Raw genomic sequence first — 27,908 nt, 5'->3', positions numbered from 1 at the left:
GGATCTTGGTACTTCTTATCCTCCATAATCATGTAAGCCAATTCCTTATACATGTATGTGTATGTACACATGTATGTACATGTGTGAGAATGCATATATACACGTATATGTGCAAACATACACACATTCTATTGGTTCTGCTCCTCTGGAGAACCCGACTGCTATAGCCACACTCCCCCAGGTATCAGCATTCTGTCCCTTGTGCCCCTCATCTCCATGGGGACTGTCTACTGACTTTAGAGCCTACCGCTGCAGAAGATATGAAAGGTCTTATATCACCTGCAAATTTTCCTGAGTCTACATCTTGCTCCTCCCAAGATCCACAGAGGAGCCTCCATGCTGCTCTGGCTTTCGACCTGCTGGGTGTCACCCAGCCAGCCCAAGTCCCCCTGTGGACTCTCTCCTGCCACAGCCCAAAACACAGAACCTGAGGACAGAGGAACTAGACTTGCCAACGGGCCTTTAAGCAAATTCTTTTTCTTCCCTCAGCCTTCTTTCTTAATCCTTGAAGTGAGAAAAATAACATCTCTCAGGGGGATCACAAGGGTCAGATGAGATAATAGACGGGCAAATATTCTGTAACCCATGAAATGCTGTACAAATACTTTAAAGCTGTAGAAATAAACTTAGAAATGAAAAATGGAAGGATAAAGAAAATAGTCACTGTTCTCCCAACATCAGTATCTCCCAGGGGTTGGGGGGAGTGGTTCTCCAGCTGGGATGTGGCATAGAGATTTTTCTCGTGAGGTTCTGGAAGGCATGGGCATTCCTAACCCAAGAAGACACCCCATAGGACAGAGGGAAATGAAATCTGATTGAAAAAGATAAGCTACCAAGTAACTTGCAGATGGTAGAGACAAAACCAAGCAGTCTTCTCAAAGGAAAGCTCTGGGAAAGTAAAAAACAGGATGTGAAAGATGCAGAAGACAGAAAACAGAACCAACCAGACCAGCCAAACAAGACACAACTACGAAGGCTCAGTCCTGGGAAAATCCAGCACAATTGCTGCCTTTGGGAACGATGATTCCCAAAGCATCCCAGCCCATGCGATTTGTGTGGGTCCTCAGATGGCCCCATGCTCTGCTAATAGGCCACCACCGGAAACTACAGGAAGGTACGCACCCCCTACCCCCATGCCCTAGAAAGTTGCCTAAATACTTGTGTGCCTTCTTCTCTCCCGCCCAGCCCTAGAGCATTAACACAGTGTCATGCTCCTGTCCCTGGTCCTCATTCCTTTCCCCATGCCTATTTATTTATTTTTAATCTAATCTTTAGATAACACTGTCCTTCATGGCAAACATTTCTCTATTTGGTCTGATTACTGTTTCCCTCCCACGGTATTTACGAGGCTCTTTATCCCTCCAGCTGGTTTTCTTTTATTAGAAGTTGCTTCAACTTCCATCTTCTTCACTGCTCACTATAGCCATGCTAGACTTGCCGACTGCCTTCCTCATGGGTGCTGTTTGGCAAAAAGGAATGGCGATAAACTCAGGAAACAGTGCCACAATCCCTCATGGAACCGGTCCCCTCACGTCACGGACTTACTTCCACTGACACCTGAGGTGTTGGGACACATTGTCCAATACCTGTGTGTCACCACGACTGGGCTGTACCTCACAGACCTGCCTCATCACAGCGTAAAGGGAGCCTGGGATTCCGGGGCTGGGAGAGACGTCCAGAGACAGTCAGTCTCATCTTCCCAAATGCAGGCACAGAAAATGCAAATAGAGTAGCTGATTTCTAAGGTTTTTTTCCCAAGGAAAAAATCATACAAATGTCTAAATTGTTGTTACAAAGATCTACTGTGTATCTAGAGTAGAGAATAAGCAATCAATTGAGTTTTAAAATCTAGTGAGAACCACACAAATGCATATTTATCTTTTTGAAAGTCTAGCTAAGGCACCCTCATGGCCTATCTCCGCAGTTAATTTATGTTTTAATTTCACAGCTGTTAACAAGTTCTTTCTTATGTCCCACTAAAATCTCCCCTGCTTTACTTAAATCAACCACAAACCATCACACAGCACTTTCTAAATGCCAAGCGCTGGGATGAATTAATTTCTTCTTGTTCAGTACTTGACAGGCAGGCAGAAACCAGGCCAGTGTCCCTCACAAAACCCCCGCACAAAAATCCTTTCACATACGTCAGGGCTTTAATTTCTTTCCAACACTCATAATTTCTCCAAAATAACTGTCACCTGCTGGTGGCTGTCAATAACCAAAGCTGTTTACACAGGCGGCCAATCCTTTCTCCTGTGTGTCCGTGTTATCTGAGTTCATACATGCAGCTTGCTCACATGGGGGGGGGGGCGTTTAAACCACCCTCCCCACCGTTCAGGATCCTCAGGCTTCCTGAAGACTCTTGCTCAGAAACACAACTTCCCTCCCACAGGCAGAAAGCAGAGAAAAAAAAACCCAACACAGCACAAATACTAGGGTCACTATTTTGCCTGGTATATGCTAGGGGAGTTTCACCTAGAAGATTGCATGTTCCTCTTGTCCTTTCTCTATGAATAATTTATCCTTCTTACTTTTCAAGGTAGTGAAAACTTTCCTTTAAGAGTCATGGAGAACAGCATTAGGCATAAATCTTCCCAGTGCAAAATAAACCATAAAGGTTCACACCCTTCTTTATCCACTCCCCTAGATACACTGAGACCCCAGTGAGGACGAGGAGGTCTGAATCAGAGCACAACTGCCAGCACTTGAGGACAAGACAAGAAGTCAGTGCCCGGGGCTGGTGTCTACTCCATCAACAATTCCAATTTTCACCTGTCCCCCCTCAGGACGCTGTCCGAGCCATTCTGATTTAGCTAGGGACAACTCCCTCTCACACACATTCCAGGGTCCTTTTCTTTAACTCTAAGGAACCATGTACCTTTACTTCCAGGCCACTAACAAACCTTAAAATACAATGAAAAAAAAAAACGAATGAATTGATTCATAGTTGCTCTTATTTTGATTTCTAATCACTAATTTAAAGAGTCTTGCATCTTTACTTTGGAAATTTGGGGAAGGGGCGGCTGGAGGGCTTGAGGTGGCAGGTCACAGGGCAGAGAAATGTGAGTGAGGCAAGGACTGCGAGGCAAGATGGTCCCTGCTTGAGATTTCTTACTGTTGTCCCTTGGCGCGTGCCAGCGCTCCCTCTTCCCATCATTTATGTCCCCACCACCCAGAAGCGGGTGTTGGAGTGGCTCAGCATGACCTCTGTTCTAAGAGACGCACATCTTACTCTGCACCCCCGGCCAGTATGAGACTCGCCCCAGGAACCAGAGCGGGGTGCTCAGAGGCCCCCACAGGAGCAGAGTGTGGGCTGACGCAGCCAGGCACGTGCAGAGGGGCGAACACCCTCCGATGCAACACGGTGGAGGTGGCAGCCACCTGCCCGTGGGAATCGGGAGAGGTGTGCGGGGAGCAGTGGCCAGAGCCGCATCTTGAAGCACTCGTGGGAGGTGGCGGAGATTGTGGGGTGGGGAGCGGATCAGTCAGGGGCCTGGCAGGAAGCAGGTAACTCGAATACTCCAAGGAGTTTGATAACTCGGGACTATTCACGAAGGCGAGGACGGGGTGCAGGGAAACCACAGAGGACCGTGCAGTGCCACCAGGAGCACCAGCACCCCAAGGGCAGAGGGGCAGGGCGGTGAGCAGTTTCTGGAACCAAGAGAGAAAGAACCACGTGCCATCTGGCAGGAGCGCTCATGACAGGTCCGCACCGGCCAGCCTCCCTGGGCACAGAGCACGGTGGGAGGGCTGCAAGGCAGACCTGGAGGGGGGGCTCGACAGGAAGTCACGGAGTCAGGGAGATTCCTTACAACAGGAAGTGCACGTGGAAAGGTATGGAGTCACAAGATGGCGCAGTCTGCGTGGGGACAGGGGGCACCAGGCACACGGAGGGACGCCGTGTAGGACATGGGAACAGAGAGATCAGGGCCAACTATGGAGGACCCAGCTGCGGAGCTAAGACGTCACCCTGTGGGCTCAGGGCAAGGACAGGGGCAACTGAGCAGGGGACCACACAGCTGCTGGTCGTGGTAGCGTGGAGGATGGCGTGGTGGATGGCGTGGAGGATGGCGTGGTGGATGGCGTGGAGGATGGCGTGGTGGATGGCGTGGAGGATGGCGTGGAGGATGGCGTGGAGGAGCACAGGAGCAGAGGGGAGGACAGCAGAGAGGCGACTGCAATGTGGAATTGCAGTCTTGCAGTCTGAAAATCTGGACTCAAATCCCCGTTCTGCTGTTACAATTGGGAGCCACTGGATAAGTCTTTCAATGCGCAAGTTTTAGTCATTTCATCTCCAGACATGGGAGCTGCTATGAGAATTAGAGTTTGGCAAGTCAGTGCAGGGCACCTGGGCACGGGGCAGTCTGAGCACCAGACTGATCAGGCCCGAGTCCGGGCGAGAAGTGCTGAAGGCCTAAGAGAGTCGGGGTGGCTATCATGGGCAGGAGATGGACTCCAGAGTCCTCTGTCTGGGTATAAGGCTAAGGAGCGAGGAGGAGAGGATTCCACCTGTGTAATGTGTGTGATTGGTGGACAGGCTAGGCATTAAATGGGACAAGGGTCATGGAGGGAAGAGAGGGCCTAGGGGACGGGGAAGGAAGAGGAAGAGTATGGTTCTGGACACATCAACTTTGAGGAGCCAACAGCAGCAGATGGACTTGCTTATGAGACCATTGGAGACAAGGTGTTGGGAGAGAGAAGCATGGACTTGGGAGTCATCGAGACCTAGAGGGTGCTGAAGAGATCCCCTAAGGAGCAAGAACAATAAGGAGAGAAGGAAGGCTCACAGTGAGCTCATTAATAGTGTCCACTCAAATGGAGGGCAGGACAGGAGGCGTCAGCAAAAAGATACCCAGCAGGAAAAGACAGGCCATCAGTAAACAAGAGAAGGCCATCATGGAAGCCGAGGGAGGAGACAGTCACCAGAAGGATGAGAAGATCCACACCATTAAGTGTTTCAGAGACTGAACGGGATGCGGACGGAAAGAGAGCCAGGGATTCAGCAACTAAGACGTCAATGGTGGCCTTAAAAAGCACAGTCTCACAGAGGAGCTCAGGAAGCCCAACCATAACCAGCTGAAGGTGAGTGGGAGTTTTGAAAGTTCAAACAGCAAATGCAATTACTCCAAAGAGTTAGGCAGTGAGAGCACAAGACAGGATTGGTTGGGCTTGAGGGGCATCTTTTCTTTTTAGGGTGGCAAAACTAGAGCCTATTTTTAGGCTAGAAAAGAAAGAATGAAACAGAAATAGCCTAGAGATGTAGAGGAAATATAGGGAAAAATGATGGTTCAAGGTACAGAGACAGCAGAAGGCAGGGGCCAAGTGGAGAAGCCTGCCCCAGATTCACAAGGGCAACGATTACAAACCTGCCGCTAAAGTGGGAGTCAGTCATATCCCTGGATTGTCTCCCTCTCCCCTTCTTAAACAGCATTTTGGGGGCCTTTCTGAAGTAGCTAAGTAGCTACGCCTTTCCCTGACAGAGAGCTGGGGCTGTTTTGATGTGAACATGGGAGTAGGGTTGGTTAAGGCAAGAGGTCAGTGTGATTTTTAGTAAAACGTCCTGATAAAAAGTAAAGGCTGTGTTAATTGTCCCAGACCTGCATTTCACCTGTCCTTTACTTACTTCCCTTTCTCAAAGGTGGGGACAACTACCAGAAATGTGACATGGATCAAAAAGAAAGTGTGTGAAATCAGGAGTATGTTGCTACTATCTTCTTAGAGAGGAAATGTGTCAATTCATCCTGGCTCTCACCAGGGATGGGGCTCGTGGAAATACATGGGGCTGCAAGGGTGCAGGGCCCGGGGCACTGATGGCTCTCTTGGGACCTTGGTCCATGAGCTCTTGCAGTTTCTTTACATTTAGCTTGTCGAATTTCTTTTTATCGGCTGAGGTGTCTGACAGGCTTAATTGTTTCCTTAGGGCTTTGTTCTTCCCATCAGTGAACAAAGGCAACTGGAAGGGATTTGGGCTTAGCTTTTTTTGCTAAGAAAATTCTTCTTATACACATATATACACACACAAAAATATGGATATGCACGTGTGTATATTATAGACATGTAAACACAAAACACATACACATGCATGTATATACACACACACACACACACACATATATATATATATATTTTTTTTTTTAAACAATTTGAGTATGAGGATAGACCACTGGCGCCGTGCCTGGCTGGCTGCTCCAACTCTGGAAGGAAATGCACCTGTAGTACCTCACCTTCCCCACAGTCAGGACCATCTTCAACAAGTGATTATGTGCTAATGGGAGACAATGATCAACAATGAGCTCCTGTGCAGATTACATCCATCGGGGGCTGCCATTCTCAGGTGGTTCTTGCTCAACCTCTCCAAAAACAAAACCTTTTATTGGGGCCATTAATAAAAGCAAGATGAACACATTTACCATTGATGCTGGTTTCATTTCTCCCCTACACCCTCTGATAATTATGAATTGTCAGTAAAAACTGCGACAAATGGGACAAGAGACCAAGACATGAAGTCGAAGGCCAAGACAAACCACAAAAGAGCAAATTAGCCCTTATAGCAAAGAGCTAACTGCACAGCAGTAACAGGACAGGGCTGGCATCCCTGGCCAACTCGAGGGAGGGAGGTGTACATTTTCAAAGGCAGCCTTGCTCAGTGGTTAATCCCATGATATCAAGAGGTGACCTCTTGTTTCTCAGTGTTCTCAACTGCAACACTGCCTTTTTAGTAGTTACTAGTGTGCTGATTTTCTAATGTTAACATTTTTTTGTCACTCTGCCCCAAATAGCTTCACATATGGATTTCACTCAGTGCTCAACACATGTTTGTAGATCAGTTGGTTCATTCATTCATCCATTCAATCCTGAATAAAAAGACATATTAATAGAATGTGCACCTACTTCCTGGGAATTCTGCAAAGGTTTATGAAATCAATTATATTTAATAAATATGTATTAAGCACTATTATGTGAAAGACAGTGGTCAAGAAGGCCCAAAGATAATAAGATGTAGTTCTTACTAAAAAAATTTAAGACAGATAAATAACTACAATGAACTTCTGGACTATACAGCCTTAGGGATCCAAAGGAGAAAGATAACTTAGATCTCCACTGTGGGGGTGGGAATAAAATCAGGAAAGAATTCTGGTTCTTTGGTATTTAAAATAAACCTTCAAAGATACATAAGAATTTGACAGGCAGAAATGTTAAGCCAAATACAGAGGACTCCTCAATGAATCACAGTTGGATCGTGACTACTGCCAGCAGCTGGGAAAGGCTGCAACTCTTCAGGAGCCAGGTCTCAGGGTCTCCTAAAAAAGGTGTGGAGATTTGCAGACAATCCAGCTTTTCCCATCCCATCCTGCCTTTCCGGAATTCTGCGCATGACCCTCTGGACCTCCCTGTCATCTTTAACTCTACAATTTGAGGTCTGCGGTACCAAGAACAAAGCCTAGGCTCACATTTGGTTCTGCTCTCAGAGGTGTGACATCACCATCCTTCTCCCAACTGTGCCAAGACACAGTAAGGAACCCACAGAGGGCTTAGCCAGGCTGGAGGACAGGGCACTGTGACACAGTGTTTGGACTGTTTAGTGCAAAACGCCCAAGCTGCCGCTGTGGGATGAGCTATGACATTGTCCTACTACAATCTCAGAAGTTATCCATTAATATCAAAGGTTCATCAGAAAGAGGTTACAGCTTCAAAGCAAGAGCAATCTTTCTTTATTTACCTTTGGGGTTAAGGTTGATAACACAATGGCCTTTCCCCTGGGCCATTACGAGGTCCTTACTTATCAGTGTGAAACCCAGACCCTATGACAACATCCCCATAATCCATGTGATTCCAAGAACACAGAGGTACCATAAAGGCTCCTCCTACACAAATCCTCTTCTCTTTAATAGTCTGAAACTCACCAATATGAGATTAATTTGTTATGAATAATAAGACTCCCCTAACAAGATGCAATGCCTCCTGGGCTGGTAAGTAAAATCTATTAGTCATTCAAACATTAAATTATTAAGAAAGCTAGACTGGCTTGCTTTTTCTTCTCCTACTTGAGAAGAACAGCCCATGATAAACCCTCCCAGCTTTAGATGCAAATATTCAAAGATGGTATACAATGCTCATTGGCAAAAAAGGAATCTTACTTTTTTGGGATTCATGAACCCACAGGGCTATGGGGTCCATGAATTCTCCTAAAATTCAAAATTTTGCAAGGATGATTTTTTTTCTGGGGAGAAAATCCAGTTTTCATCAGGATTCTCAAAGGTATTTATATCCCAGAATAGTTCAAAAACATCCAACAGACAACCAGGCCAGTGCCTATTTGGTAGCAGAGAAATCAAGGGAAGAAGCGTTGATTTTACTTTGCACACATTTTCCCATCTGAGACTCTTCAATGCTTTGCACAAATTCGAAATCGGTTCCCTTTATGCATTCCAGAAGGATAAAATGAAGCACAGAGTAATGAAATTTGAAGCCAGCCAGTCATTTCTTAGCAGAACGGGGACCAGCCTGGTTTCCTTGTTCCCCTGTTACTTCCTCCACAGGGTATTTCTCTCCCTGGTAGACAGTATTTAATTATGTGAAGTTTTCTAAAGTTGGCCTAATTTGATTTTTCATCATTATTAGTATAAAAGATGCCCTCTAAGGCCAGACCCAGAGAGATGGATCCAGAGGTTTAATTTTGATTGCTCTGCCACCTGTTTTCAGCTTTCTGCTGTACATGTCTACTCACTCTCTAGTGAACCTTCATGCCTCGCTTGGGCTGTGCTTCAGGCCACCAAAAAGGGTAGAAAAGGCCACCAAGAGCATAAGTGGGCTTATAACAACTTTTTTAAATGAATATTTTAGTGCAGGAGGCAAGCAGATCAAGGCTGCCCTAGCTTCACCATGAAGGTTTATTTGAGCACCTACTATATACTAAGGATCCTTCCAGGACTGGGGATACAACAGTGGGTAAAACAGGTATGGTCCTTGTCTTCATGGAGCTCGTGCTTAGAGTTATCATGACACAAATTTCCACAAATTTCTTTCATGCCTGAATTAAAAATTTCCATGATCAAATTTAAAATCAAGTGGGACAGATGCCACCAGAGGCAGAAAGTCCTCAGAAAAGGTGGAAAAAGTACTGGAGCTTTAAGCTGAGGTCACTGGGGCCTCCTCTCCTTCCCTCTTTTACTGGTCTAAATGGTCCATGCTTAAAAGAGCTCACGGACTGACATCTCTCTACGCTTTCTATTGCTGTCACCCATTTTGGCCAGACCCAGATACTCTTCCCATTATGCTCAGATTACCAGGCAATCTCCCCTTAGTCCACTTTGCTGACAAAACCCACTTGGGGCGCACTGCATTCCAAACTAGACTGGTTTTTCCTAAAATACCACTTTCGCTTTGGAACTCTCAAAGTCAAACTCATCATGGGAAGGCTTCGAGTACAGATGTGGGAGGAAATTCTTGATATCATACTGAAAGAAAAACAGGCTATTTACAGAAGTAGACATGATCATATTGGACTTTGAAAAAAGTATCTGAGTGCCTATATACTTGCGTATGGAGCAGTACTAGAAGGAATCAGTGTTGAAGGAAGAATAGTGTTACTTTCCCTTACTTTTAGTAATAAGCCTGTATTGTTTGGTAATTTAAATACTCACACCTCAATCATATTCCCCTGAACATTTATCTGAAGATCATCATAGAAAGTAGAAGTCACGGTGAGAACCATGAGGACGTGGGCTATGCTCTACTTGTCTTTGCATTTCCTGTGCTTTCTACATAGTGGCATGCAGGGACTTTTGAAAAGAAGGGATGAAAGAGAAGGAACGAGGAGAGGGGGAAAGAGCAGTTTGGGACATGTGTGCAATATGTGCATGTGACTTAGAACGACAAGGCCTCATATGATTTATAAGTCACCGATCCCTTGCTGGGGACTCAGTGTCCATTCCGAGAGTTTTCTGAGACTCACTAGGCACAAGGGACTTTGTCCACCCTAGAAAGAGGAATAAAGGTTGTAAAGCAGAACTTTACTTTGCCCTTAAGGAAGATAAAGAACGCATGTAACTATGCGGGGTTCTAAACAAACAAAAGAGAGGGGGGACAAAGACACACAAGAAGAAGTGGCAGATGGTACTTCAGAGTGACGCAGAAGGACGGGACCCGCTGGCGTGTGGAGATGTGGAGAGCACGCACAACACACATGGAGGGGGCTGTTTCTGCGGAGAGGTGGAAACCAAAGCCAGAGCATGATGTACCCACCATAGGACGGTGGGCCGTGACGACGACATGCGCGGGGCTGTGGGACACATGTGCATCATAAGCAAAGAACTGGCTCTGGTTCCAGGTATGCACCTTCTTCCCAGATTTTTTTTTTTTTTTACAATATTATTTGTACCTTGAGCCCCTTCCAGAGTCCAAGGCAGTGGAGAGAAGGGAATGCACACAGAGCTGAGCTGGGGGCTCGCAGCATGTGCAGGTTTGGAGGAAGGGGAGTTACAGAGTGGAGTCGTCTCTGCCTGGCAGGTAGGGAGGGTTAGCAGAAGACACGCTCTCGCATGGCGTTGCGGGCTTGAAGGGAGCTTATTTCAGGATAAGAGAGCGCTGCATGTGTTCTGACAGAGAGAGCGAGTCCAGGACGGCAGAAAAGGAGCGCAGTTCAAAGCTCAAGATGCTGAAGAAACAAGCAAAGATGGGTCCAGAACAGAGAGAGGGCGGGAGGGGACAAAAGGACGGTTGGCAACGACACAAAGGTGTTCTGAGGGAGGGGAGGACAGCTGAGGAATGTCACCGAGGAGGGGGCTCACCCTACAGAAGCTCGGGTGCGCAGGCAGAGCTGACAGGCAGAAGAGGGTGAGAAGGGCGTTACGAGGGGAATTTCTACCAGGCTGACAAGGGACCGCAGCGCAGCCCTGGGGACTAATGGAAGCCAGACAGCATGAATGATGTTTCCTTCCCAAGTTCTCAGTTCACAAGGTCCTCTGAGTGTAAAATTGGGTGATTCTTACTCATGCATATGTATGAAAAGGCACTGTCAATGAAAGGTTTTCAAGCTGGAGGAAATAAAAACATTGACTCTATGTGAAACATTACTCATGACTAGAGTGAGGGACACTCACATTACTCATGTGAGGGACACTCACATCTGCCAGATAGGCCAGCCCAGAAGTGACATGAGAAGTCAGGGACAGAGCTATAGGTGGGGCTGCCTCCAGGTCCCTGGTTGCCAGTGTCCCCAGTTTAGCAGAGGCCCCTCGAAACCCTCTGACAATGGGAGGCTGGAGAAGGAGGAGACCTTCATCCTTACAGAAACAGTAAGGGAAGGTGCAGACATCACCCTGTCACTTACAAATCACACAGAGAGCACTTGAGACACGTGTGTATCATAAGCAAAGAACTGGCTCTGGCTCCAGGTCTACACCTTCTTCCCAGATTTTCTTTTTTACAACATTTTGTGCCTTGAGCCCCTTCCAGCGTCCAAGGCAGTGGAGAGAAGGGAATGCACACAGAGCTCAGCTGGGGGCTTGCAGCATGTGCAGGTTTGGAGGAAGGGGAATTACATAGTACAGTCATCTCTGCCTGGAAGGTATCTGATTTTGGAGGGATAGAATGGATTTTAGAGAGTGATTTTTAAGAGTCCTTAAATCCTGAGAGTGCTTTTTTGGCTCCACAAAACAGAATGACTAATCATTATAGCATCTACCTTCTCTCATAATTATGTGACTCTACCTAAATATCGCAGGACAGGATTGTGTATAATTACATTTTGGTAAAACAATGATGCTTAAAAACTATATATACTTTAAAAACTTTCAATCTTTATCCCTATAGGATCCTTTCCTCCTCCCTTTATAAGGGTAATATTATTTCTTCTTTTCAAAATATACATTTGTATGATCTCACTTAAGTTATAATTCATCACAGCATGGTTCTCTTTCTTTTATTACCAAGTGACTAAAAGACTGTCCCCACCTCTCCACTTAAACTGCTCCTACAGAAGTCACCCCTACTCCACCCCAGGGTCTTTCTTATTCCTTTACTCTGAACTACTCATTCTCCTTTATTTCCAAGTCTTTCCAAATGATGCCTAGGATTTCTTCCACTTTACTTCCAAAAAGAAAAGGTACTTAAGGAGTACTTTCTAAGTTTCAGCACTTGATAGGCACTTAACTCACCACATTCTCAAAGATAATTCACTGTCTTCCACTTTTGCTGTCAAAAACTCATGTTTCTTCATAGGCAATGTATTTTTTCCCCTCCAGATTTTAAAATCTTTATCTTCGACATTCTGTAGTTTCATGATTATAAGTCTAGAGTTTAAGACTGATTTCTTCTTATTCATCCTGCTTGTAATTTGCTATGCTTCCTGAATCTGAGGATACTCATCTTTCCTGAATTTTGTTTGCCTGGCTGGATCATCTAACTTAGTTAACTCAATCATTTGAGTAAGTTAATCATTTACTTTTTTAACTCAACTGTTAACTAAGGAAAACATACTACATAGGTACCCTGACTTCCCAAGAAATCCCCAAATATCATAAAATAGGTCTAACAAATCCCCATTTACCTGAAAATGTAGTTTGTCCTACATTTGGATATAGTTATATAATAAAAATGAAATATACAGGCATATGAATGAGTGGGTTGCCTTTAAAGGGAGATAGCACTGAGCAGAGGGCAAAATAGAAAGGGCAAAAGTGTGAGTGTCAGTTCCCCAAACACGTACTAGCTGTGTGACCATGGAGAGGCCACCTAACATTGCTGATGCTCAATGTCTTCATCTTGAGAATGAGAATATAGATTCCACCACTCAGGGCTGTTGCTAGGATTAAGTAAGGTAGCATAGGTCAAGTTCCATCTGACTACATTCTTAAAGAGGAAGACTACGATCTAGAATCCACTTGTACCGATTTATTGCTGCTCAGCTTCAAATTTGCCTTTTGGTGCATGTTCTGGGTTGATGGACAGAATTCCTTTAAGCATGTCTCCTGTACAGTAAGCATGCTGCTAAGATTTCTCTGTAGAATGCAGGAAAAAAGGGCTTTTCTTGGTCCAGCTGCTGCACAGTCGGTAATAGGGGTATGAGAGCTTATGGTGGCCTTAGTGCCCAGAGCACACAGTCCCTCAGTGACCTCACAGCCGCAGCCCAGTCTGGTGATAACCTTCCTGCAGCCCTCCCAAAGCAAACATTGAGTGTTCCAGGCCTCCTATCTGCAGCGATGCCCCGACTCTCTCTGCTAGCCTGTCCCCTTGCTCTAGGTTTGTTTCTCATAGCTCTGCTGATGCAGACACTGTCACTTACAGCAACACCCCAACTCCAGCTGTGTGCCGACCTACCAACTCCGAATCACCTGCACCTGGCCCACAGAGGATTGCTTCCTCTTTTCCCAGAGACTGGGACTGGCTCCAGCCTAGGCAGCCAAGTGAATTTCTCTGCCATCCAGTGGTTATAATCACAACACTTTCTACAATAACGTCTAGGGCATCTTGGGGACGGGGGTCCCCTCTCCAAGTTTGTCCTTCCTTAGGTACTTTCCTCTTTACATCTGCTAGGCATTCTTTTATTATAGCTTAAAAATTCTGTATAGTAAGCTTCTCCTGATCAGACCCAGATAGACCACTCTTTCCCCCAGTCCCTGGCATAGTGAACAATACACACTAGCTCTTCCCTTCTCTGACTTACTCAAAATCAAAACAGAGATCAATGTGGAAGGCCAAAGTTGGAACATACTTCCCCTAAATCCTAATCATCTCACTAACTGTTTAGATGTTAATTGATGCTATTTCTGGGGACTGGCTGCCACCCCTATAGACACTCTACCTGGTTTGATCATTTGAACTCACAATTGGAAAATTACTTCCAATTTGGCTCCTGAAGACTTCAGGTAAGATTAATTTACTTCCTCTAGTTTAAAAATGGATTTTTGTCAGTCTAATCATTAGTATTAAGGAACATAAATATCCTTAGGACTAAGTTAGTCAACCACATTAATTTTATCAATGTCCACCACTACGACTAGGGCAGGAGACACCAAGGCGGTGAAATCGAAATTCAAAAGCATGTGACTTCCATAATGGTACAATTATTCCAATACTATTTAACTTGTTTTTTTCCTTTTAAACCAGAAAGAGTAGAATAAAGAATGCTAATGAAGAAAATGAAATCCAAAATGAGTAAAAGAGAACAAAGACAAAGTATTTTCCAAGCCTAACCATGTTCAAAAGTCGGATTATCAGTGACTCGGATGAAAATATTATCAAAGGTGTACTTAACAGGAAACTAGGAGGGATAGTTAGGCCACTACTAGAACATAATATGGTGGTTTTGTACTGGGTCAATTCAAGTAAGCTAGAACTATGTATCTCAGTATTTCCTTCCTTATAAAGTTCCTGTTTAGGATTGCCCACAAGAGAAATTTGTGTAAGATTTGGGAGGCAGAAGTGAAGCAGCAGCTACTATGCTCTGGAGGTCATCACTGGTTAGAGGTGGGAAGGAATGGATGTCAAGGTGCTAGGAACTTCTTTGGATTTTTTTTTTTAAATTTGTCCTCACTTTTGTGTGCTCTGTGTCCAGCTCTCCATCATGACTGTCAGCCTTGCTGAATACCAGTAAACATGGGCCTGCCATCAGAAGCTTCCCTGCAAACTCAAAAGGGCAGCCATGAAGAGCCAACAGCCTTGCACAGACTTGGGCACCTATTTCCTTTGCAGTTCTGATCTAGCACATTCTAGCATGTGGACGTGCCTGGCTTCCTGCACATTCTGACTCATAACCTACGTCAAGGGTCAGTTAATGACTTTTCTCTGACCCCTTCCAGCTCTTACTGCAATTGTACAGGTCTAAGTCCTACAACAAATTCCTTATCACATAACACGCAAAGTTTCTTTGGTGCTCCCCACCGCCCAAAAAAATATTTCTTTTTAAAAGTGAACGGACAGAAAAAGACATACCATACTAATACCACACTTGAAAAAAATCTCTGAAAAAGAAGCTACAGTAATTAAGACAGTGTGGTACTAATGTCAAGACAGACAATTAGATGAAGGTAACAGAATAAACAGTCCGGAAATAGACCACACAGATAAGGGTAGCTGATGTTTAACAAAGGTGCAAAGGCACTTCAGTTTTTTGTTGGTTTTTTTTTTTTCCCTTGGGACTTCTGTTTATTTGGTGAGACTTCTGTTTATTTGCTGAGTTTTCTGTAATGAACATACGTATCACTGTGTCACTAGGTAGAGAGTCTGCCAATGGACACCTCCACAGCTGGGCTGAAGTCTGTGTCCCGGTTTGTGTCCTGCGTTCTGGAGCTGCAGCAAGTGAGCATCTGAGATGACTCCTTGTGGGTCAGCCATTCTGACCTGGCAAGGGCTACAGGCTCCCCGTCCCACAGCCTTTGCTTCTCCAGATGCGTCACCCAGACCCTTGTCCCAGGACTGGAGCTGCACCACAATGCCCAACATGCAGCAAGGGCATGACACCAGCCTGCAGAGGTAGCCAGCCTCCCCTGCTTCCTGCCTGGGCAGGTGTTCTCACCTGTGCAGGCCTCCGTAACCTCGTCTGCACAGCAAGCGTCATAATCATAGCACTTGTGAATGTTAGTCATCTCCCAGCCCAGGACTCCTGACACCGGACCCAGAGAGACAGAGCCATGGCCATGCTCATCCTCAAACCAAATCTGACTTTGCTTCTCCCCAGTTTAAAACATTCCATGGCTCCCCACTGCCCCCAAATAAAAACCTTTTTGCTTTGCATTCAAGGGCCCACACCCTTTGACCTCCTACTTCTTCCACCAGACTCCTCCCCACCCAAACTGGTCAGCCTATAACGCACCTGCCAGCTGGGCTGCTTCATGCCCCTGGGCCTTTGCATACGTCAGTCCCTCTGTCCAGAACAGACAGACTCTCCCTTATTTTCAAAAAATACTATTTCAACAAGTACTATCTAGTACTATTTTCAACAAATAGTACTAGAAAAACTGGATATCCATTGTGGAGAGGGAGAGGAAGAGGGAGGAGGAGAGTGGGGAGGGGGGAAGGGGAAGAGGGGAAAGAAGGGGAAGAGAAGGAGGAGGAGGCAGAAGAGAAGGAAAAGGAGAACTTTGATCCATTCCTCACACTATATAAAAATTTGAGTCAAATTGGATCATACACCTAAACATAAAACCTAAAACTGTAACTTGATGCTTTAAAAGAAAACACAGAAAATCTTTGTGACCTTGAGTTAGGCAAAGATTCTTAGATATGACACCAAAAGCATTATCCATAAAATTCAAAAATGATAAATTGAACTTCATCAAAACTTAAAACTTTTGCTTTTCAAAACACACCATTTAAAGAAAAGACAAGCCAGACTTGGGGAAAATATATATAAATCATGTATCTGATAAAACTGCAGTTCCCAACCCCCAGGCCATGGCCCAGTATGGTCCCTGGCCTATTAGGAAAACAGGGCCTCACATCGCTGCCTGAACTCTGCCTCCCCCAACCCCACCCCCAGTCCATAAAAAATTGTCTTCCATGAAACTGGTCCCTGGTACCAAAATGGTTAGGGACTGCTGTGATAAAAGACTTATAGCCAGAATTTATACGGAACTCTCAACATTCAGTAAGAAAACAAAATAAGCTAAAGATTTGAACAGATGTTTCAAAAAAAAGATATCAATGGTATATAAGATGAAAAGATTCAATACCATGAGACATTAGGAAAATGCAAATTAAAACCACTATGAGATACTAATGCACACCACCTATTTGAAAGGCTAAAATTTAGAAAACTGACAATACCAGATGTTAGCAAAGAGGTAGAGGAACTGGAACTCTCACCCACCACTAGTGGTGTCCCAATTGAGAAAGCAGTTTGGCAATTTCTTAAAAAGTGAAACATGTACCTACCACATGACCCAGCCATTCTACTCCTGGGTATTAACCCGAGAAACATGAAAGCGTATGTCCATACAAAGACTTGTATATGAACATTCACAGAAGCTTTAACTGTAATAGCCAAAAACTGGAAACCACCAACACATACATCAACTCATGAATCACTAAGTAAATTGTGTTATGCCCCCCTCCCAAAAGATATACTATACAAGTCTATTTATATAAAATTGTAGTAAATGCAAACTCGTCTATATAACAGAAAGGAGATCAGTGGTAGCTTGGGGATGCAGGGGTTGGGGGAATGGAGTAGGGAGAGGTGGGAGGAAAGAATTACAAAGAGGCACAAGGACATTTTTCAGGGTGACAGATATGTTCACCATCTTGACTGAGCTGATAGACTCATAAATGTATACATGTGTCAAATTTTATCAAATTATTCACTTTAAGAATAGTGAATTTTTACATGCTAATTATGCCTCAATAAAGCTGTTAAAAAATAAACGAAATCAGCAGCTTCTTTGGGATATGTAAAAACTTTGGGGAGAGCCCTTTCTTCCAACTAGTAAAAGGGCAAGGTTCAAACTCATGACCAGCATCCACAAAGAGGTCACATTTATATATATATATAGTACCAACATTAAAAAAAAAAGAAAAAGAAAAAACCAAGAAGCTATTCCCAACGTGTAAATGACAGAGGTCTGTCCATTTACATTCTTCAAGCCAGGCTTTGATGCAATCTATTTCTTAAAGCCTCTTCTCATACTCAAGTCAAAGGTAATTATTTGCTCCCTCTGGTGAAATCACCGTCACACTTATGCTAATGTTCAGATATTAATTCAAAGCATTCATCCATCCACCCATTGCACATGTATTAAGCGCCTCATATGGGCCAGACACAGGCTTGGCACCAGATATATGCAAAAGTGAGGGGGGACATAGTTTTTCCTCTCAAGTTTTTCCTCTCAGTCTAGTGGCAAAAGACAAACATATTAAAAAAAAAAAAAAAAAAAAAAAGGAACAGTAGCACTATAACAACTATTCCAAGAAACATTAAAAAGTACAACAGGAACACAGAGGAAGAAATTCATTTTGTTGGACACACTATCTTGTACCATGGTGATCTACTTGTTCAGGACTCCATTTCCCTGCTAGACTGGACTCCCTGACCACAAGGACTCACTCCCTGACTCACTCGCTTCAGTAATCTACTAAGTTCCCTGGCACGGCACCTGGCTTGAGTATTTCACACCTGCATGTTTGTTTGAATGAATGGAAATTCTATTTCACAGACATCTGCTCTCTGACTAGAAGGCAGGGCTAACTCACACTGCCAACGTCACCACCACTGAGTTCCAACCCTTATCCACTTTGTCAACAAAGTCACTGCAGTAATGTGAGGGGAAACAAAATCAGAACCTAACTCTAAGTCCCCAAATTCCTAAAGGAATGGCCAGTCTCCTAGTGAAGAAAAACAGGAAGCAGGTAGAGGTGAGGTGGGGCTTGGTCTGCAGAGACCCAGGACACAGGAATGACACCTATGATTCAAGTCCTGCCATGGTTCCTGGGAGAGCCCTGGCTTTCCTCATGTTACTGCCATCTGGTATGTTCTTCTGCCCAGGGAAATACACAGGGCTGGCAGCCATTTACTTCCTAGGGGAATCATAGCAGTCTCATTATGAAAGCAATTTCTGGGTGCATGTGAGTTTAGTCTGCCACAATAAAGCACCACAAACTGGGTGGCTTATAAACAACAGAAATTTATTTCTCACAGTTCTGGAGGCTGGGAAGTCCAAGAGTAGGAACCGGCAGATCTGGTGTCTGCTGAAGGTTCACAGATGGCAGCTTCTAGCTGTACCCTTACACATGGAAGGATACCACCATGGGCCTAGCTAGCTCTGGGGTCTCTCTTTATAAGGGCACTTATCCCAGGCATGAAGGCTCCACTCTCAAGACCTAATCTCCTCCAAAGGTCCCAGCTCCTAATGCCATCCCCTGAGGGCTAGGATTTCAACATATGAATTTGGTGGGGGACAAATACATTCAGATCATAGCACTAGAGATGACATTTGTGACTTTCTGCCTTCTTACATGGTCATGAAGCCCTCACCTATGTTTAACTTCTAAAAGGGCAGAAAGCTGGAAGAGAAAACTGTGGGAAATTGTGAACAGAGGGTGATGGAAAAATCCAGTTTACTCATTCTAATCAATATAAATGCAATTATGGAATTTCAGTTAGGACAAAACTAGCACAAATTGAAAAGGTCTCCAATTACCAACCAAGACATTTGAATTAAACACCAAGCAGAAATACTCTTATAGCTAATTAATGCAATCCAGCATGACCAGAATAATTTTCTTCTCTGTCTTAAAGATAAGGCAGATTTACTTCTTGTACTTACATCTAATAGAAACATGTCTCAGAAGGAAAAACAGTAGTTTATTTAAACGCGTCTGGACCCACCAGCCGACAGGTGGCTCCAGGAGGAGGTGGGGCGCCTGGGGCCCAGCGACGTCCTGAGCACTGGACTGGGCTCTTACCTGTAGATGGGGTCCTGCATCACCAGCATCTTGCTCTCATCCCACGTCCACTCCTTTTTCTGCAATAAAAGAAGCTGTAAATGAATAAGTTAGGCTTGTCTTCCGCTACAGAACCAGGGCACACATTGAGCTACTAACACTTAAGCAAACACAGGAACCCAGCTCTGACATGCCTTTTTCCCCCTCTAAGAGGCTTGAAGTTGACAGCTCCAGAAGGACAAGTGGAAAATGTCAAGTGTCTGGTCTGATCAGTTTCCTTCAAGCACTTTAGGAAGAGTGTCTCTCCAGGGCACGGAAGTTAGGCAGGAGCCAAGGAGGCCTCAGGGGACCCCACGCAGCCTCCAAATAAAAATTTATGGAAGAAATCACAAGAAAAAATAAAGACTATAGTCAATCCAGAGGAGTGGAAGAGGCAGGAGGAACAAAAGGGAGCAGAGGACAAAGAGAAGCCTTCAAGAGATGTGAATGATGCTATTAAAATGCAAATGAGATGCAGATCCCACCCACCCTCCCTTAAAAGGGGTAGAAAAGCTCCAGAGAGCCAGGTAAGTTAACTAGTACATTTGCAGATTTACTTGCAAAAGGCTGTTCATTCCGGCTGCTAATCTAACTTACTGTGAACAAATGCAAAGGAGACAGACGGTCTAAACCAGGGATGAGAATGAAAATGGGGATGAGGGGTGGGAGGACGGTGGATTCAAGAGCAGGGCTGGTTCAGGGGAGTAGCACCCAGCAGCCAGCCACAGCCCTCAGATCTGCCCCCAGGTGCAGGGACAGAGAATCCTGCTCCACCTTCACTGGCCTTTGTCACAGAGAGAGCACCGTCCCGGAAAATCAGGGAAGAATACACGCACCCATAAAAGAAAGACTGGGTGGTGGTGGGAGGTAAGGAAGTATGAAGTGGATTAACTGAGTGCTCTTGGCATGTGGATTCCTCAGAGATAATGCATAGGGTAGCAACTCTCAAAGCATATCAGGGGTAGGAGACTGTCAGGCCTCCACTAGGGACTAGGAGAAATGTCCAGGCTCTTGCCATGACATCAGGAAGAAGCATTTTGTCAGCAGCTTTACCCAAACACACTACATACACCCAGTGCATGGACACACGCACACCTCACTGAATCTCTGAATTTTGATTCAACACCAGTCTGACCCATAGAGGTGGATTTTAGGCTGGATTATAAGCATTCAATATCCCAAAACAAAAAAGTTAGCTATTTTTTTAAAGATGTCTTCCTATAATTTCTACTGGCTATTGTATGAAATTTGAATATATGAATGACCCATTGGGAACAACATGGAACAAGGAAACAAATCCCTTTTCTCAATAAGAACCTCTTCAAACATGTAAACACAGCAAGGCCAGAGCTCCTTCTTTATACTAAACAATCTCAGGTTTTGTAAACATCCCTCACTTGACAAGTTTTCCGGACTTCCTGCTTCCATAGTTGGCTTTCTTTGTGCATACTCTGCTTATCAGTGTCCCCCTGAAAACCTGGTGCTCTGAACTGGATCCCTGGTGGGCACTGTAGAGAGACACATTCCGGCCATGACACTACTTCTAATCCAGCGAAGACTGGGGTAGCACGTGTCAGCTGCCTCCTAGCTGGCACACATTGGGCTGGTTTCCAGTTTACCCACTGAAATTTTTCAGTGTTAAAGTCCACATACTTGGATGCCTATTTTAAGCACACGATGTAACTGTTCACCATAAGAATTCTTCAAACAGCAAAATAATGTGTTTAAAATATGGTTTGCTCTTGGGGTAAATCTTTCATACATAAATATCAAATTCAACCGCATCTACAGTCATGACCGCATACTCCGCCCGCACTTTTCATTCCATTCCTGCAGCAGTGTTTACGAAGTGCCTACTCTCCGCTGTTGAGACCAACTACTGAGTTTATTTCAGCTACTGTATTTTTCAGTTGTTGTTTTCTATTTGGTTCTTCTTTATTTCTTCACTCAGACCTTCCACTTTTTCACTTGTTTTAGGAGTGTTTGTAGTTGCTCATGGAAGTGTTTTTGTGGCAGCTCAGAATCTTAGGTAACTCTAACGTCTCTGTTATCTTGGTGTTAGCACCTATTGATTGTCTTTTTTTCACTAAAGGTGAGGTTTTCCCTGTTCCTGGTTTTCTATTGAAACCTGGACATTTTGAGTATTACAAGGCCCTAGATGTTATTTAAGCTTCCTGTGATAACTCTCTTCCTGTGACACTGCTCAAACAGGAAAAGGAGGAAGATGCCACTGTATTTCTGCCAGGTGGGGGTTAAGTCCAGGTTTTCCACTTGGCCTCTGACACCCAAGGGGGAAAAGGGGCTCCTTGGGACTGGTAGGTATGAGTAGGAGTTCCAGCTCCCCGCTAGCTTCCAATGACACCACCTGTCCTGGACAAGCAGGAGTGCCTTGTTACTGCTCCCACGTGGCCCCCACTGACAATACGTACGGTAAGGGACCTCACTGTCCCCGAGCAGTGGTGTCAGTCTAGGTTCTCCATGTGGTCTCCTCTGATACCACGTGGGAAACGGGCAAGGAGGGTGGTGTAGACACTCATTACCAGCTGGCAGGGACGAAAGCCCTAGCACCTTTCTCGGCCTGCTGTGACACCACCCAGTGGGGTGGTTGTGGCACCTCATTACAGCCCGCAAGGTGGAAGTCTTGGCTCCTGCTCAGCCACTGCTGGCCTGGGTGGTGGGGGCTCGTTTTCTGTGTTGTCTGGCTGGAAGAGAGTGGTTATTGTCTGAAAGTCGTCTGCCTCGCTATGCTGCCCCTTTCTCCTTCTCAGGCTCATGAGAGCAGGCTTTTGTTGGGGCTTTTAAGCCTGTTCCCGTTGGCACATCTGGCTTGCCAGCTTCCTCAGCTCCAAGTCTGGGATATATGAGATGAAAAGAAAACCCAGGAAAACTCACAACTACGTAACTCCTTGGGTTATAGCCAGGCTGCCTTCTCGCCACCTCTCAGGATCTTATGTTTACTTTACATATAATTTCCATGGTTTTCAGCTCTACTTAGCAGGAGGAATGGGGAAAGTACATCTACTCCATCTTTCCAGAAGCAAAAGCCTAGTTCATATGTGTGTGTGTGTGTGTGTGTGTGTGTGTGTGTGTATAAGACTTTTCTAAGAACTATAGTTGCCTGAGCTCAACCTCTTTGGAGACTTGAATACAGTAGGTCTAAGGTGAGGCCCGGTAATCTGTAGCTTTAACAAACACTTCAAGTGATTCTGATGTGACCCTAAGGTTGAGAGCCACTATTGCACCCCAAAGAAAAGCCAAACAGAAGCCCCCAGCCAGAGGCTCTCTTGCACACCCTGCACATTCCTCTGGAGTCTCAGTGAGGCCTGGCACAGGGAGGGGCCCATGACATTCCAGAGACAGTCAATTGGCCATGATCCCATTAACCTCTGTCCCTGGCCAGGGTGCACCCTCAGTGCCACTCAGTGAGTGGATGCTGGGAATAAAACACTTGGTGGGGTGACAGCAGGGGCTGCTCTGCTCCTGAGGGACTGGATCCTCACTGCTCTCTTATTCTTACTATTCAAGAAAGTCTGCTCCTAGGTGTCTTTGCTGCTCTGCTTTGAATTTCAAAGTTAGTAGAGGAGCAAATGACTCAACGTACCAAAAAGGCCATGAAACTCCAAGACACTGTCACATCCACGCTCCCTTTCTGAGGAAAGCAGCCCCAAAGATCGTCTGCGTATAGGCGATGTGGTTTATGCTGGGTGCATGTAATGAGACCAGCCTTGGTGACCTGATGGTGACCCACAGGGCTCAGGATCCACACCTGACGGACCACAGGGAGGGCAAGCACCCCTGAGGGACTGGCATCCACATGCCCAATCATTGAGCTATACACTAAAAAGATCCAACTCTACCCAATCAAATACTCTCTTTGGGGAATATCAAATCCCTGACAGAGTCTAGGCTGAGCCCCCAGTAACGGCAGAGAGTTTTGATGACCCACACATGTATTTCCACTCCAATCGGCTGCAATGCTGAGAGAGGATGCACTGAGCACTAGCTTGTGGTCCCTCTGAGCCCCATGATACACCTCCATCAAAGGTGACCCAGGCAAGGCTCTTCCTTGCAATTTTAAAGAATATAACTAAGACACGCATTAAAAGGAAAGAATAATGAAGCAAAATAATACAGACCAACTATTTTCTTTCTCTGGCAGACCTGAATAGCAGGATGTAGAAAGCAGGCTCCTGGGGCACCTTGTGTTAATCTAATAAGAATGAACATTGGCAGGGTCTACAGAAGCCAGAAATACTTTACTTTTAAAAGAGGTCCCAGCACCCATATGGAATATCCTGCAGGGGGGGGGGGAACCCACAAAACTCTTTTTTTTTTTTAATCTATTTTCCTTTTCTGAAAAAATCCCATTAAATTCTAGTCTCCTCTCTTTAAAGGTCTTATAGTAATCTTTGGATAATTATATTAAATCTATGACAAGATCTGGAAATTATTAGGATAATCCGATGGGTTTGGGGATTAGCAGGGACTCACCAATGTTTTGGTTATTTAAGAACCCAAGGCAAATGTGGTTGGAGCTTTTTCTTTGGAGACAGAGTCTCACTTTGTTGCCCAGGCTAGAGTGCATGCCATGGTGTCAGCCTAGCTCACAGCAACCTCAAACTCCTGGGCTCAAGCAATCCTTCTGCCTCAGCCTCCCGAGTAGCTGGGACTACAGGCATGCGCCACCTCCAGCTAATTTTTTCCTATATATATTAGTTGGCCAATTAATTTCTTTCTGTTTATAGTAGAGATGGGGTCTCCCTCTTGCTCAGGCTGGTTTCGAACTCCTGACTTCGAGCAATCCGCCCGCCTCAGCCTCCCAGAGGGCTAGGATTACAGGCGTCAGCCACTGCGCAGGACCAGGTTGGAGCTTTTTAACTCAAGCTCCTCAAGGCCCGAATGATAATCCAAGAACTTTAGAGCTAAGGAGTCTTCACCCCTCCTATACATCCACTCAACATCTTCCTACCCTACTTCTTTCAAATAATACTCTAAGCAGTGTTGTCACTAAAGCAAGATGTCACTCCCAGTTGATAGCCCAGTCAAGACTAGAACCAAATTCTCCTGATTTTTAGACTAGTGATGACTCCACTGCTCTGGTCTAATTCAGAGGCAACGCAGTGTGACAGATGGCTTAACTGAGGAGGCTTTACTTCACATATTTCACATGACTCTATGTATGTCACCAATGTCTCAAATCTAGAACAATTTTCTTCTTCTCTCTTGGCCTACAATTCTTGGTCTACAATGGTTTCTCTTAGCTCCTCTATTTTGTAAGTATTTTATGTATTTTAAAGAAGAAAACAACACAAACCACCCCCTACTCACTTTTCTATATGGAAACACTCTTCTAAGGAAAAAAAAAATTAGGAAACAATGTTTGAAATAAGAAATAGGAAGGAAATCTAATTTTCCAGATTGAGGTATTATTAATCAAAGATGGTTTCAACCACAGATAGGACAGAGATATATTACTGAACAATAACTGTACCCAAACTCTGCTTAACAGTTGTCAGAAAACGTGCATAGCTCCAAGTTTTACATGAGGCAACGGCCCCTTCCCATTCCGGCCTTTTTTTTTTTTTTTTTTAATGCTTGAAAATAAGGACTTGGAGTCTTGGTAGCTATGTGGGGGAAATCTCAGTTTTGTTTTGTTTTTTTTTTTTTTTAATTTTTTTTTTTATTTTGGCATATTATGGGGGTACAGATTTTAAGGTTTCAATAAATGCCCATTTCCCCCCCTGAAATCTCAGTTTTGCTAGTCACTGTCCAGCATTGGCTGTGGTCTCCATGGCATACCAGGAAATGAAGACATTTTCAGTCCAGATGGGAATGGAAGGAAGGAGGAGGAAAGGGGGGGCATGCACCTCTAAAGCCGTCAGCATCTCTGGGTGCCTTCTGGGGAAAGGGGGCCTTCGCGGCCTTATTTACTACAAACAGCCCGAGAGGACCAGCCGCCCTGGGCAGAGCAGGGCTGGCCTTCAGCCTCCTTCCACCCCGAGTCTGGGCTCAGGCAGGGCCTTGCGTGGCCCCACTGGGAGCACGAGCACTAGGAGCAGCAGTAGCAGGGAGGCCAATAAGCTAAGTGCTCATGAAGAGGAAGATCTACCTCCTCGCTGGCTCCAGAAATAGAAAGGAATGGGGGAAGAGATCAAGAGTGGGGAGGGCGTGCCTGTTAGCGCAGGTCAATGCCCAGGGGCAACTGCCTGGCATTCTGCCACACCCCACCTCTGTGTGAGTACATATGTGACTCCTTTCTCTTACTCAAGTCCCTTTCGTGCCTGCCAAGGATGCCTGTGGCACTGCTGAGCCTTTCAGGAGGTCTCGAAACTAGAGTTTATTATTAACCCATCTCTCTCTGTACCTCTCCTTCCTGCTTCTCTCCTCTCTTTGTGGATTCCTTGCTCCAAGGTAATTTAAAAAGTCCGTGAGATGCAGCAGCTTAACTTGAAGGAAGGCTCCACTTCATATATTGGAGAGTCAAATTTTTCTGGAGAAATGAAGGTGTGGTCACAAGAGCGTAGCCCACAGACCTCCAATGACAGGGAGGCCTGACCACGGGCCCCAGCTGATGCACTCTGAAATCCACCATCACGTCCAGTCAGAGGCCATGCATGGAGGGATAACAAGGCAGGCCTGGTTCGTAGGGGACGTGGGAATCCCCTGACAGATGATGAATTTGGCTTCAGAACTCCCTGAGGTCTTGCCACGCCTTCCTCAGACCACACTGCAGTCTAAGAACCTTTCTCAACCTTCCTTCCTTCCTTCCTTCCTTCCTTCCCTCTCTCCTGCACTCAGGGGCAGACCTGCCCCACAATCTTACAGCCATCCCAGCCTCGCCCAGATGCCTCCCATTTTCTCCCACGGGCATTTAACACTGTCTCAGCACTTGTTCTCAGAGAACACAGACTAACACGAAAAGTGAGACGGTGAGGAAGGAAAGATACGGGAAAGTCATCTTTATCTGCTTCCTTTTTGATTCTCCCAAGAACTTTGCTAATTGATATGAGGGGCAAGTCCTTTCTCCCATTTACAGAAAGAACTTCTACATAATGCTTTATTTTAGATTATTAAAATTGCTCTCCACCTTAAAGATGGATACTGAGGCTCAAAGAAGTTAACTTATTTCCCTCCAAGGCCACTGGATCCAGTGGTAAATCGAATCCATCTTCTGCCTCTATCCCCATGATCTCTTTGCCACGACAAAGGATGAAATCGAAGTCATTCACTCCCACTGCTAGGAAGTGCTTTGCTTTCAACAGAGGAAGGGTATACAGGGCTTGCTATGTTGGCTTTTGTATGACCACAAACAAGATAAGCACATCCTTGATACAGGGATCTTCTCTTTCCTTTATCCATTGAGTGCACATGTCAAGTCCTTCAAGGAAATTCACAGCCATTTTGCCATTCCAAAGGCTCCTGGCAAGCAACGTTACGTGGGAACTGGTTTAGAGGTAGGTCTGCCTGGAACAGAGCCAACAACAGAAAAAAAGGACCCAGGGAATAATTATCACAGTGGTTGTGCCTCCTTTTGGAGCCTGGGAATGGATATGGCATCATTGAAGCCCTTCCTGAGGGACTCCAAAGTAGAGGAGGAATTTGTACTGACATTTATTTCCAATCCCTACCGCAAATTATCAGTAGGCACATCACAGAGTCTGCAAGTCTCACCATTATTCACACACCTAATAATGGTGACTTCTTTAAAAAAAAAATGAATACTAAAAATTTAAAAGACTTCTGAAGGCCGTATAAACTCAGCTTGAAAAGTTCTCCATGCTTCTAGACAGAATGGGATTAGACTGAAAATAAAGTTGTCTCCCACTTTCAGGTATAAGCTGTGGATATAGGAAAATGCATTTCAAAACTGAAACACTAATTAAACCCTGGCACAACACAAGCAATAACTAACAGACCCGTTTTAAAAGTAGCAGAAAACAAAGAAGGCCAAGAAACACAACATGGTGGAAAGAAGACTAAGTTTAGGGCTTAGATTCACACCCTGGCTCTGTCAATAACTACCTGGGTAGCCTAGGGACAGTCACTGGACCTCTCTATCCTCGGTTGCCATGTCTAATCAACTTGGGGATCAGACCAGATCATTTCTTAAGGCCCTTCTCCTAAATTCTGGCTGTATAATTCTGAGTGCCTCCTTTGCTTACCTAGTTAGATCTGAGTTCTGTGTTTCCATAGCAACTAACAATACTGTTTGGGCAGGAAAATAGTTTCCTTGTGCTGCGGTACACCCACGACAGAATACAGGTTAGAAGTTAAAGACCCTGGATTAATTAATTAGACATTTCCCATAGATTAGCTTTTATCTAAAGGAGTCTAAAGAGTTTACTACACACACACAGCAAGAGAGTAGTGGAAAGAACCTGCTTGGGATTTGAGCAAGACAGACCTTGTTCGAACCTTGACAAACACAGACAGGATTTGAGATCTTGGGCAAATTGCTCAATCTTCTTTTGCAAAATGAGCATAAGAAT

The 27,908-nt window shown here is 45.0% G+C and overlaps 1 protein-coding gene across 3 annotated transcripts in view; it reads right to left on the bottom strand.

Moving 5' to 3' along the window:
* LOC105873570 (carboxyl-terminal PDZ ligand of neuronal nitric oxide synthase protein) overlaps positions 1-27,908 on the bottom strand; it is a 293,709-nt gene that overhangs the window by 58,229 nt on the left and 207,572 nt on the right. For 2 of the 3 annotated variants that reach the window (XM_012768617.3, XM_012768620.3), the window contains one exon: positions 19,402-19,475. In XM_012768617.3, coding sequence (XP_012624071.2) covers positions 19,402-19,475 — 74 coding nt within the window. The remainder of the gene's footprint in view (positions 1-19,401; positions 19,476-27,908) is intronic. The other variant, XM_012768618.3, reaches the window with a different exon arrangement.

Source organism: Microcebus murinus, chromosome 2 (genome assembly GCF_040939455.1).
Source record: "Microcebus murinus isolate Inina chromosome 2, M.murinus_Inina_mat1.0, whole genome shotgun sequence".
NCBI classification, from domain to species: domain Eukaryota; kingdom Metazoa; phylum Chordata; class Mammalia; order Primates; family Cheirogaleidae; genus Microcebus; species Microcebus murinus.
This window is presented reverse-complemented; position numbering and strand designations above follow the sequence as displayed.